Genomic DNA, 13,322 nt, shown 5'->3' on the forward strand with positions numbered 1-13,322 from the left:
GGCCGGGACAGCCCCGCAGGCTCGGGGCGGGCACGGCCAACGCGCCGAGCGCCGACCGGCGGGGCGGGGGCTCCCCGCCTTCGCCCCCTCCGCCCCGCCTCGCCCCCTCACAGCTGCTGCGTTCGACTCCTTCGAGCCGCGGCGTGAGCGGCTTGTGCGGCGGCAGCTGCCTGCCCGGCCGCCCTGCCCGCTGACAGCCGTCGTCTCTCGGCGGCCGCCGGTGCCCGAGGCAGCGCTTCCCCCGCCGTGCCGAGCCCCGGGGAGCCGGCGGCGCGGCTGCAGCGGCAGGCGGGGGAGCGCTCCTCGCCGCTCCGCCTCCGACCGCCGCCCGCTGCGGGGATGTGTGATTGCCATGGCGAGGCGGCTCTTCCCGGGGGCCTGGCTGAGAAAGCCCCACTCCGCGCAGGTAGGCCGGCGAGGGGCCGGTGCCGGCGCCCGTCTCTCCCCGCCAAGTTCCCTCCGGAGCGGGCGCCCCCCGCAGGGCTCTCGCCGCTCCCCCCGGCCCGGCGCGGCCGCCGCTCCCTCCCGCCGGCGCCTGGCGGCGGCCGGGGCTCGGCCCGCGGGCGGTGGCGGCTCCGGGGCTGGGGCGGGTGTTGGGGCACCAGAGCAGGTGGCGGCGGCCCCCGGGCCGCGGTGCCTCTCGCCGCCCCCGCCGGGCGGGTCGGGCCTTGGCGGTGCGCGGAGCGCCCTCCCCGAGCGCCGCGGGACCTGTTACGCCGCGGCCGGTCCGCGATGGCCCCGCGCTCTCGGGGATTGTCAGCGGGGCAGCCACACCTGCGGCACCGCCGGGCCCGGGGAGCCCTCTCCACGTCCCGCCTTTACACCTATCGCCGCTGCCGCGGGCACCCGTCCTGTCAGCGGGGGGAACAGAGCTTGCATGAGCAGACTCATTTTTTCACGTGTTCTAAAAAAATTAGTGTCGGGCACTTTTTTTCTGCTGCCCAGTAGGTAATTGCTCCATGCATCTGTGTATGTGTTCGTAGACAGACTTCTGTATTTACGTATACAAGTACACGTTTGCATTACTTAAGTTACCTGAGTAGTGACGTGTTGGTTGGAAGTGCTGTATCTGTCGTGCAGTGGAAAGTTCTGCTGTGAAATGTCAGTCAGATATGACCCTTTGGTTTCTTGATAGGTGTCCTCTGGGTTTCCTTCTTATCGATTGGATTGTATTTTAAATAAATTGTAACTAAAATGAGTATTTGTTAAGTTGGAGCAGAGAAATATTTACTTATATATGCTACTTACGTGTTCATCATCTGTTGATATGCTTCGTGACCATTGTATTAAAAAAATTTATACTTTGTTTTGATGCATTTTAAAATCTTGAATGTTTTAGTTTCTTCTTATCTGGAACTTTTCCAGTCTTACTCTGGTTTTGGAAGTGCCCAGAAGAGGGTATAATGTTTAAGGAAAAGCATGCAGATATAGTATAATCTTACCCTCTTCAGTATTTGTTTTATGGTACGTGTCTGCAAATCTGGGTCAGTACCACTTGAGCTTTAGACCGGAAAAGATTACTGTAGATCTGTTTACTGAATTTACATTTGTAAAGCATTTGGATTCCTATAGGAGAAAGCCTTCAATACAAGTAAAAATGAATTTGTAATCTATACACTACCATTCAAATTAGGGTTTTCCAAATTGTTTGCTTCCTTTGCCTTGATAACCTCTCTCTGATCATTATATGGGGACATCTGATTACATTGTTCTCTTTTCTTCTCAAAATTTAATTTAAGGCCTTCCAAGCAAAATATGTTATTTTGAAGTCCACTGAGAAACAGGAAGACAGCAAAATTATTTATTAGAAAAGCCAAAGAAGCTAAATTTTTGTTTCTATTGCAGATTAAAAAAATATTTCTGACTGTGCTTTTTTATACTGGAAGCTGCTTTTGAATATTCTACAGATTCGTTTTAGGAGATCTAAAATAGTGGTTTTGTGAACATAAACATATTTTTCTGTGTTAGCGTTAGCTGCTATGTTGATGTTTGATGCATCTGTGGAATGGCAGCAAGCTATCAATATATTGGCTTCTCTTGTCACTGCACATTACTGCTGGTGCTTGACAAATGTAGTCATGGTTTAACTGCACTAATTGCTGAGTGCTTTATGGGGATTTGTCTCTAAAGAAGCCAGTGCTCTCTAAGTAAATGTTAGACTTAACTGAGGCCTCTGAGCAAGATAAAAGATTTGTGTAGTATTTCTATGCAGCGTTTCAAGTAGCACAGTGGGGAAGGTGTTTGTACAGTGGAAGGTTATCACTGAGTGAATTCCAACTTTTGATGGCTGGTGTTCCAGACTCGTAGAAAACTGTGTTGTGAAATGTCTTGACAGAACATCAGGTTCTGCGAGACAAAATTTAATACCTGTTCTGGTTTTCCTGTTGTACTAGGAGCAGGATGTTATGAGTTGGTTTGCAAAAGACAGTCTGTGGCAAATTTATTTGCTCTTCAGCTTTTATGCAGAATGCTAGATCCGTAGGTAATGTAATAATAGCAAAAAATACCCACAAATACTGTAAAACCTGACAAACTTTTGAATGCTACTAAAGATCACAAAAAAGTAATCTAATTATATTTATAGGATTTTTCAGTTGGGTGATTAACACTGGGATTTTGTGTTTTATAAAGAGAGGTTAGTGTCCCAAATTTAGGAGACATTGACCTGAAGTTCCTTCTGATAGCTGTAGTTACCAATTGTATCGTGAGGCAGAGGATAAGCCAGCAGGGTTGCTCATGACAATAATCATGTAAAGAGCACTTGCATGCTTGGAAACTTTCTGGCCTCTAGAGGTTCAAGTTTTCAGACTCTTTAGAAGTGCCCCATGGACTTAAGTAATGTACAAGAGACTATCTTTGAAGGGGCAAAGAATAAGCAAGTTTAAAGCCACACATAACAGAAATTTCCTGTGTCATCTCTTTGCTTTAAGATTTTAATCCCTTTTGTTTTGTTTAACCTTTTAAGGAGAGAGATCCCATTTTCCATCTTGGTCACTATTTTATTTCAAAAGATACCTCAGCTCTGTTTACTCAGTTTAGTTACTCAGGATACAAAATAATTCAAGACACTGGCATAATCTTAAGAATTCACTTGTGCTCTTAAAGATGTGAACGTGTCCATTACATGGCATCCAAGACAGTGTGGGCTGATGCTCTCAGACATCATGTCAGCATACCTGAAGTGCATCCCGTGATCCACAAACCACTCTGAACAGAGAACAAAAGAGGATTTCTAACATGATTGGCCTCAATTTTTTTTATCCGTCCTTTCCTGTTGCTAGTGTGTAAAACAAATGGAGTAAACAGCTCTGATTTGGAGGAGATAAGTGCACTATGGTTATCTGGAATACTTTGCAGAATTAAGCTCTCTGTACTACTAAACAAAGAAATGCTTTCATACTCTTTAACCATAAAAGTGTTTTAAATAAAAAGTACACTTAACAAAAAACTGTCAAGTTATGTTGCATGTTGATTCACTACTCTCCATATGCTTTGGAGTTCATCCAGGCTTGAGTTTTGCCAGAAGTGGTTTTCCAGTTCTATTTCAGGGGATGAATGTCTAATTATTATTCAATGCACATGACTTAGCAGAATATACAAGTGATGGAAGAAGTTGACTCTGAAACATCAAGCATTACAAGTGCTTTCCCTCGTTCTTGTGTTCCCTGGCTTATATTTAAGCGTCTTGGTGGAAGAGTGAAGTTGAAAAGAGAAATTGTTTCCTGAGTTTGAACACTGTCTTCCTTTTTGATACTTTTGGAACTCTGTCCTCCTGTTGCCCTGAATATGTTCTTATTACAAGTTTCCTAGCAGTTTGTCACAATTTCAAATGGAGTCTGTCTGTATGTGTTGCTTCCTAAATGCAACACTGGGACTCCTTGCTCAGAAATGTGTTCCAATGACGTGCATGGCATATGTGCAGTGAGTCCTCTGCACTCTGGGTGCTTTAGTGCACATGTGACCAAACCAGGCTCAGTAAATCCTGTCCCTGCTGCACATGCAGCACGTGCACATGCTGGATGAAGTGGACTAAGTGTGTCTACGCTCACAGGCTGATTGTGGGGAGGAAATAGAAATTGGATAGGAGGAATGTATGGGAAGAAATCAAATAATGAACAGTCCTTTTGCTGAATGTGATAAGGAAGTCCTTAGAAAAGTAATTCCCCTTGAATCAGAGAGTGAAAGCTTGTGGTTGTCTGTAAGCAGATGGATGCTGTTGTCCATGCTCTGAACTGGCAGGATGGCTTTTGCAAGTCAAAAGCTACACGACTGCATTGGCACAGTGCTGAGCTCAAAATAAACCTCGCTTCTCTGGAACTTCTTGCCAAATATGTGATGTAGTCAGATGGCATTTGGGAAGGATTTTCTGTCTCAAACGCATTTGATTTCTGCCTGAGAAGGAGGACAAATTTGGATAAACCCATATATACATTATTCTGTACATAAATATGGTCGATATTCTGCAGTGGTCCTGAAGCCTGCAGGCCACTGCTGGTCTCTGAGGTTGTACTAAATGGTATGTGATTAATACAGATTTGCATTAAATAGCACATTGGTTTAAAGTTTAGTGTTATAAAGGTTCATGGAAAGTTTCAGCAAGAAACACTGAGAAACGTAGAGGGTTTGTTGTCCCTGAAGCTTGGGTTCCCAAGCAGTTTTTATATGTGAAACAGCTTTGCCTAAAATTATCAGATGTATTTCTTTTTATCTTCCCTGGATTTTATCAGTAGTTTTCTGTGCTGTATGTTCTACGATATAATGGGGTTATTAGAAATAGTTTTAAAAAATGCAAAATAACAAAATCCCGTCTCTAAAGGAAATCGTTGTATCTTATCTTTCAAATAATCAAAGATAATCATTAGCACTTATTTTCTATAATTCCTGATTCTATGAATCAGGAATTCCCCTTATTTATGTGTAGGGGAAATACTGAAGAAAGTTAACTTATTAGGATTTTCAGTAATCCTATTAAGAGAAGACTTTTGTAGAGAAAAATTTTGTGAGAAGCTTCAGGAAGACCATTCTTTCTTGATCTCAGCAGCTCTAGGCTGAGGAAAGACCATGAGAGGTTGGGTGGGAAGGAAGAGGACTTACCTGAAACTGTAAACACCATCCGTGTTGTGTGAGTTTTGTTGGTGTTTGGTTTGTGGTTTTTTGGTGTTTTTTTCCCTTGAGTGGGGAGAGAGGGGGTGTTGTTCGTGTGGCATTTTTTGTTAGATTATGGTTTCTTTTTCTCTCCCCTGCCCCCCTCCCCAACCCCCTGCCTGAAATTTAGATCTAATACCATAAGCTGTTAAAAAACATACCTCCTTTTCAGGTTAGATGCTCAAGAGTTCTGTTGCTGGAGTTCTGTGTGTGTGATGATTGTGTTTGGGGTTTATTTTATGAAATACAGGATGAACCTTTGTCTGAGATTAGGTTCACAACAATGCACTGGTGGCATATATTTAGATGGAAAATGGTTTAGGTTAGCTCTGTGACAATTTAAAGGCAAGAAATTAAGGATGGTTTGAGTGAGGCCATTCTCATTTCAGCCTGGCACATCTTAATTGTACTTGCTCAGTGCTGTGGAGTTGGCTGGGTAGTCCAAGATGCCCCTCTTAGTTTACTGTATCTACAGCTAAAGAGGCAGAGTGAGCATGTGCCCATACCTTAACTGCTCCAGCTTGTTATTTGTTTGACTACTGGAAATTTCCGGTGAAAACAATATTTTTTCCTGCAAATAGTGATGCAGAGTATGACACCTAACTGTGTGTGCTTCTACAGAGTCTGCCATGTGGTGGTAACCGTTGACACAGGATTTGGGCAAGGGAATGGAAGTGGAAATAATAGGTAGTTGCTTGCCTAGTCAACTAGATGTCAATCCTGATAAAAAGATGGGCACAAAAACCCTCATGATTAAACATGCCTTCTTTGCATAGCTATCAATAATTGAATATGATCTGATTTTATCAAAATACCGTGCTTTAATGACAAATACCATTTGTACTTTTCTTTAGATGTTTCTGTATCTCATGGTGCTTTTTGCAAAGTAATTCTTTCTTTTTCGTGTTGTATCTAGTTACAGAAACATTAGGCCAAAGTAAAAATAGGTGAGTGACTCACCTAGTTAGATAATTTCAGGCACTCACTACAGAGCACTTAGTGGTATTATTACTAGGTTGAAACCTAGTGATTCAAAAAATGTTTATGGAACCATGAATTTTTTGGTGATATAAGAACAAAAAATGAGAAATTATTACAGAAGACATTGAACCTGCATGACTGTGCTGAAGCAGTTCTTGTTTGTAAGTGCTAAAATTATTCATTTGTAATTCGACCAGCAGAAAGTATGAAGGGAGCAAAGAAAAAGCGAATTGTGTTCTGTAGATGGACTGAGAAAGATCTGGTTGTATGCTCACAACTGATCCAGGTCTACTGCTTTGGTTCACCTCTCAGTTCAAAGCCCCCTCTGCTGGAGAGCTGCCTCTGAGCTGGTATCCTGGGCTTCCTAGAGATCTAGGGAGCAATAAATCTCTAGGTTTGTTTTGGTTTATTTTGTGTGGTGTGGGTGTAAGAACTAAACTAGGGAAAGAATCCATCTGCCCTGCTTACAGTTTTCCTTTGGTTCTGGAAGTGAGAACAGGGAGAGAGACCCTCTCCTAATGCTTTGCCATACCACCTCTGCTGGCTTCCCAGAGCTGAGAAGGAAGGATGCCTGTGGATGGTAAGCGCATTTGGTACAGGGGCAGGACAAGGATTCTGAAGGAGGAAAGTTGTGCTGGAGAAACTGAAGAAGTGGATGAGGTGCTGAGTAGTGCTGGAAACGTACTGGAGATGGAAGACAGAAAGTGGAGGAAGATGGGAACTGAGGCCAGTGTTGCAGAGTCGGATGAAAATAGACTGGAAATAGCTGGAAGAAAAAGAATAGCAGAGGATGTGTGGTTTGGGAGGGGGACACTAAGACTGTCTAAAGAAATGGTTTGAGATGAGTACTGGAAAGAAAAAATTAGTAAGTGACAATTGTAAATTACTAAATACAGAAAATGATCTGGAAGAAAGAATCGATGAGACTGAGTCCACCTATGCTGGAACAGAGATTTCAGTTCTCTTCCTTAGGGGGTGAGAGCAGTATTTCTGAACCCATAAGTTTTCACCTACTGTTGGTTCACATGTAGGATGACTTCTACTGCTTTTCGTTGGTCTGTTCAAGTAGTGTGGTCTACAAGGAAGATTGTGATGCTTTGTGTTGTAAGCATGTAGGTGTGGTATTTTGCCTTCTTTTTAAGGTGAGGCTAGTACAGAGGAATTTTATTTGCATAATTAAATGGTGCAATTTCAAGGAAGGAGAGGGAGACTTCAGCACATGGAACCTGACCCTGACAACCACCATGCTCTTTGTATATCTGCCTTGCATATTCACACATGAACACAGAATATTTTTTGAAAAAAATCCTGATCTGTTGGATTTGATTTACCATGAGTGGAACAAAAGTAACTGGTCTTAGAGAAAAATGCATGTAATTGAGCTCTGGCAGTTTATGATTTTGATCAAATTGGTTCCTGCAGTCTGGCTTGCCCTATAAGGGTCTGACACCTTTTCTTCTATTTATTTATATCTCAATTTTCCTTCCATTTACATAAGTCAAACTGACCTCCCCTGTCAGTTTTGCTCCCTGAAGGAAGCGAATGTTCCATGTAATGTAGGCTGCTTATTTTATCACTGTGGAAGTCAAATTCCTTAGAGGTGAAATAGTAAGTCATGTTTACTGCTGCTCAGTGAATTGCAAATCATATTTTCTCTTTGTGTCCTCTAGGTACGTTTGTCGTACGTGCGCGTGAAGTATCTCTTCATCTCTTGGTTAGTGGTGTTTATTGGCAGCTGGGTTATGTATGTTCAGTACTCCACCTACACAGAGCTATGCAGAGGACATGACTGTAGGAAAATAATAGTAAGTATATTTAGTATAGCTTTCTAAAGTGTTTGACTAATTCCACTGCCAATTCAGTCAGTGCCCTGTGTAATTTAATCAAGTTCTCATATTGAATTGTAAGATTACAACTTCAGTTACAGATAAAACCACTTGTGGCAACGTTATTTTGGTGTAGAGTAATTAAAATTGTTTTCTTAGATTTTTCTTTCAAGAGTTGGAAGAGATGCAGTTGTTGTCTCCTTTCTCAGGCAATTTATTAAATATATTTCTCTGTATTTGTTTCAGTGTGATAAATACAAGACTGGAGTTATTGATGGGTCAGCATGTAGTAGTCTTTGTGCTAAAGAAACATTGTATTTTGGAAAATGTTTGTCAACAAAGCCCAACAATCAGGTAAGGCTTTACTCATCCAACCTAGTTCTATTATTTCCCACTGAAATGTCATTGTCTGGAGCATCAGGAAGACCTTATTGTCAGCAAGTTGTATCTATTTAATACAGATTATTTCAAACTTCATTTGCTGTGACATGCAGAGCGTGTGTGTGTGTATGTACATAAAAATATCTATACATGGAAGATATAATACATACTATTAATTTATACAGTATGCACCTATACACAATAGTATAGATTGTTCCTGTATGTAGAGGCGTATATCATTATTTTATAATAGATGTGTTCTGGAAACATATATACTGGATCCTTCCACAGTTTGACAGAATAAGCATACTTTTGTACAGCATACTGCTGCTCTGCTATCCTGCTTCACAGCTAGAAGCAGCAGCCTCATAACAGCCTGTGCACAGTGGCAGTAATGCCAGTACACTGTTTGTGAAGCTGTGTTTTGCCAGTGTAGTGTCTCCTAAGTACCTGCAGCAACGTGTTGTATTTGAGGTTGCCATTGTTCAAATTGCTCTGTGCACAGGACTCTGTTTGCTGAGCTGTGTTGCCATTTGACTCCTGAAGCAGTGGCTGGAAGACAGGTAGTCTTCAGGTGGACTTGTACAGTGTTTTTTACATTTTTCCCTCTTTTTCTGCACAGATGTACTTAGGAATCTGGGGAAATCTGCAAAGTGTTATAAAATGCCAGATGGAGGAAGCAGCTCAACTTGATTTTGGTACTGACCCAGAACCAAGGAAGGAAGTAGTCCTATTTGATAAACCAACAAGAGGAACCACTGTTGAGAAATTCAAAGAAATGGTATATGGTCTTTTTAAAGTAAGTATATGCTTATTTATTCTATTTTGACTGAAAGGCTCATTTTCCTGAAGCTGGAGAGAATACCCTATTGTATGAGCCTTGTTCAAGTGCATATTATAAAAATAATCAGCACAAAACTAGTATTTCCCAGAGGTGCTTACCTTGAAGTTTGAAGTAACTAATTATTAGGTTTTTTCCTTACTTTTTAAATTATGGAAGTTGGCATTCATCTTGCGTGTTTACAGCCTTGACTTGTATTTGTATAGAAAATATGGTAAAAACATTTATTTTTTGGTGCTTTTGAGGTTATTGTTCCTGCTTGGGAAGAGTTCCTGTGTTAACTGAGCAGCAGCAATCTCTTTGTCCAGAGTGACCAGTCATACTTGTCCTTTCTGTGTTACATTCACGTGATGCTTATTTCTACTACCTTAATGCTACCCCAGAATTTTCATAATATAATCACCTTGATGCTTTGTTAATTCTGATTTGGGGTTTTCTTTCTTAAAATTATCTTGCTATTGTCATAGCTCCTATGTCTCCCATATCTCCTATTTGCCCTTACATGTGCATTCATGGTAGCTGAAAACGGAACAGTTCTGATTCCAGCAGTGGCTTCTGAGTATTGACACAATCGAGGTGGTTTTATTAAATAACAACATTAAGCATTTCAGTACACTTAGGTTGTGGGATTTGTACCCCGTGTGTCTTGGTACTTTTTATAGTTGGCCAAAATGTAGTTTATAATGTAATTTCTCTATACCTGTAAGGTTTAACCAGCTGAAAACTAAACCTGATCTAAACATTTGAATTCTGCATACTCTTTCTAAGAGAATATCGAATAAGCTAGTTGATACAATTTTTCTAAAGACTGATCTGACCAAGAATAATGTTTGAATTTTAATGTTTGCGTTTTGAAATGCAGAGAACACTCGTACTTTCAGAAGATCATATGCTTAGTGCCCATTAAAACAGAGCAAAAAGGCAGCTCTTCAGGCATCTGATACCAGGTCCTGTAACATCCATACTCAGGAAACTAGAACATACACTACCATGCTATTCATACGAGATAACAGGAGGCAGAATGACAGATGGATTGGTGGTAGTTAATGAAATCATACTTAATCCTTTTTGCTTGTTGCTTTTAGGCAAAATTGGGTGAACAAGGAAATCTTTCAGAACTGGTTAATCTCATCCTGTCTTTTGCTGATGGAAACAAAGATGGCAGAGTCTCTTTGCCAGAGGCGAAATCTGCATGGGCGCTTCTGCAGCTAGAGGAGTTTCTGTTAATGGTGATCCTCCAGGATAAAGAACATACTCCCAAGTTGATGGGTTTTTGTGGGGATCTCTATGTGACGGAAAGAGTTGAATATACCTCTCTCTATGGAATCAGCCTTCCATGGATTATAGAACTTTTCATTCCCTCTGGCTTCAGAAGAAGCATGGACCAGTGGTTCACTCCATCGTGGCCAAGAAAGGCAAAAATAGCTATAGGGCTTTTAGAATTTGTGGAAGATATTTTTCATGGACCTTATGGAAACTTTCTTATGTGTGATACAAGTGCCAAAAACTTGGGATATAACGATAAATATGATTTGAAAATGATGGACATGAGAAAAATTGTGCCAGAAATGAATTTGAAGGAAATAATTAAAGATCGTCAGTGTGACTCAGATTTGGACTGCATTTATGGCACAGACTGTAGAACACTATGTGACCAAAGCAAAATGAGATGTACCACAGAAGTAATTCAGCCAAACTTGGCAAAAGCCTGTCAGCTACTTAAAGACTATCTGCTTCGTGGTGCTCCATCTGATATCCATGAAGAATTAGAAAAACAACTGTACTTATGTATTGCCCTTAAAGTCACAGCAAATCAGATGGAAATGGAGCATTCTTTAATACTCAATAACTTAAAAACTTTACTGTGGAAGAAAATTTCTCATACAAATGATTCTTAGCTTCTTCACCAGCAAAGGGAGTATTGATGCCTGCCATTAGAGGTGGTCTGCCACATTTGATAAAAACAATCTGCACCTTTTTTAAAAGATATTTCTTTACTCAGATTTTATTAATGGTTCTTTCACTCTTGCCCTTCAGTAAGTACCTTATGACAGGGCTTCTCAAAGAATGAACATGCCACTGAATGATCGGGCAGAGGCCAGAAGTACTTCTGGTGTTCAGTGCTGTGTTATGGAAACAAAAACCCTGCATGCTTGACCGTTCTGTGCACTTTGTCAGATCTTGAACAGGATGAAAGTACTCAGTGTGCCACCACATCAAGAGATGGAACATCTTACAATTCTGTGAAAATCACTGCTCACTTGTGAAATACCTGCGAGGGATTTTTATCCCGAGTAGTTTTCTGAAGAATCACCACTACTGCAAATAATGTGTTCAAGTCCAAGCTGCTGTTATGAATAAACTGAATCGTGAGATTGAAGTTTACTAATATCTTGGCATGGCAGAATTTGCACATTAATAATTTTTTAACTGTGGAAAATTAAATTTTATTCTAGAATGGACAGGTTGTATTATAAGACTTAAATCAGATTCTGTTTACACATTTGTTACCTCATGCTTACATCCTGAATGTTTAAGTAGTTCAACACTTCTTAATTAAGTCATTGTATGGTGAACCAGGGTGAGGGCCAAGAATTTTAGAATGTTATTTCTTAAAATCATCTATGTGGTCTAGCAGCAGTACCAGCATCCATTTCAAAACCTGTAAATTGTTTTATTTCAGTTGAAATCTTTAACCCAAATTAAGGTGTAGCAAATTTTAAAAAGTAAGGAGTTTGTGGACTAAGCTATTGTATGAAAACTGAAGTTAATAGATTTTCAAAAATACTGATAGCAGAACTGTGCTACCAATTAAAAAAAGGAAGCTTGCACAGGGTGGGAATCTGCTGTGTAATATGAGAAACAAGTTAATAGTTGTGCATAGTCTTGACTCTTTACTGTCCCTCCAAATTTAGCTAGACTTTTACTTACTTCTTGCAATAGATTAAGAAGATTTATGTGAGAGCTAGACCTGAACTGCAGGACAGAAGCTGGATTGTTCAGACCCATGCAATATTGCTTAAATTGGAGCCTATGAGATAGTAACAGGTAGGAAAGAGCTGGAAAGTAAGTGAGCTGCAGTGTGTTACTGTTATCCTTTTTTTTCTAGTAGCATCTATGAGTCATTGTTAAGTCTCGAGTAAATAAACATCATCTGATCCTGGCACTCCACATGGCATGACCACTCTACCACCTTTATTATCCCCTTGTTGCTCTTCAGATTTACATCTATGTTCATAATCTTGCAGAATTGGACATCCATAAAACACCTTGATACTGTGCTCCGTTCTTATCTGTTAATGTTTAATTTATAGATGCTTTAGGTATGAAGTTGTTCAATCCCTATGATTTTAAAGCCGGTCATCCATATTACTTCTGAATCCTGGCCCCTTAATTCATTCTCAGCTTTATTTAAATATCTGAAAGGTTAATTGCTTTAGGTATCCTGTCTTAAATGCAATCTTTGAATGATTAAACTGAAGTACTGGGCCACAATAAAGTCACATCTTCATACCCTATGTGATAATATGCAGCTTGGGTTAAGAGAGTACTGTTTTGTGAACAGCAGCTTTTTAATTTAAGAAATACTGTGCTCATGCTAATTCTTGTCTCAAACTTGCTACTGTGCTCCAACCACAAACTAATAAGTATTTGTAACCAGCAATGCACTCAAGTGTAAAGTGGTCATGTTCTTGGTGAAAAAAAATCTGAGTGATGGCTAAGAGGTTTTGGGCAGAGAAGATTCCTGCTGTTAACAACTGGAAAACATGTTTAATGTGATTTGTTGTACAGAACCTTCATATTTATTGCTGTTGCATCAAGTTGAAGCTTTGGTTGGAACAAAACACTTGTTTACAATAAATCACAGGCCTCCTTTTCTCTTTCAAGAGCAGTATTTACACCAACAGTCAGTATCTTAAAGCAAAACATTCCTCACGTAGCCTACTCGACCCATGTTTTAACTGTGCAAACAACTTCAGTAAGTCTAATGGGAAACAAAGCACTTATAAAACTGAGATAGTAGGACCTGGGGGTTCTTGGGTTGGGAGTGCTCCTTGGAGGGGCTGTCTCGAGTTGTGTTACTGTGCCAGGATAAATTGCCTTGTGGAATGTGATGTCCTGGACTCTGCTCAGGGAAACCTAGTGTG

General features: G+C 40.8%; 1 protein-coding gene across 1 annotated transcript; it reads left to right on the forward strand.

The window, feature by feature from the left end:
* On the forward strand, window positions 1-13,061 carry DIPK1A (divergent protein kinase domain 1A). Its single transcript, XM_064663990.1, has 5 exons — window positions 1-406; window positions 7,797-7,931; window positions 8,199-8,306; window positions 8,956-9,132; window positions 10,260-13,061. The coding sequence occupies exons 1-5, from the start codon at window positions 353-355 to the stop codon at window positions 11,070-11,072; spliced, it is 1,287 nt and encodes a 428-aa protein (XP_064520060.1). The 5' UTR covers window positions 1-352; the 3' UTR covers window positions 11,073-13,061.
* Window positions 13,062-13,322: the final 261 nt, after the last annotated feature.

Source organism: Pseudopipra pipra, chromosome 9 (assembly GCF_036250125.1).
Source record: "Pseudopipra pipra isolate bDixPip1 chromosome 9, bDixPip1.hap1, whole genome shotgun sequence".
Taxonomy (NCBI): domain Eukaryota; kingdom Metazoa; phylum Chordata; class Aves; order Passeriformes; family Pipridae; genus Pseudopipra; species Pseudopipra pipra.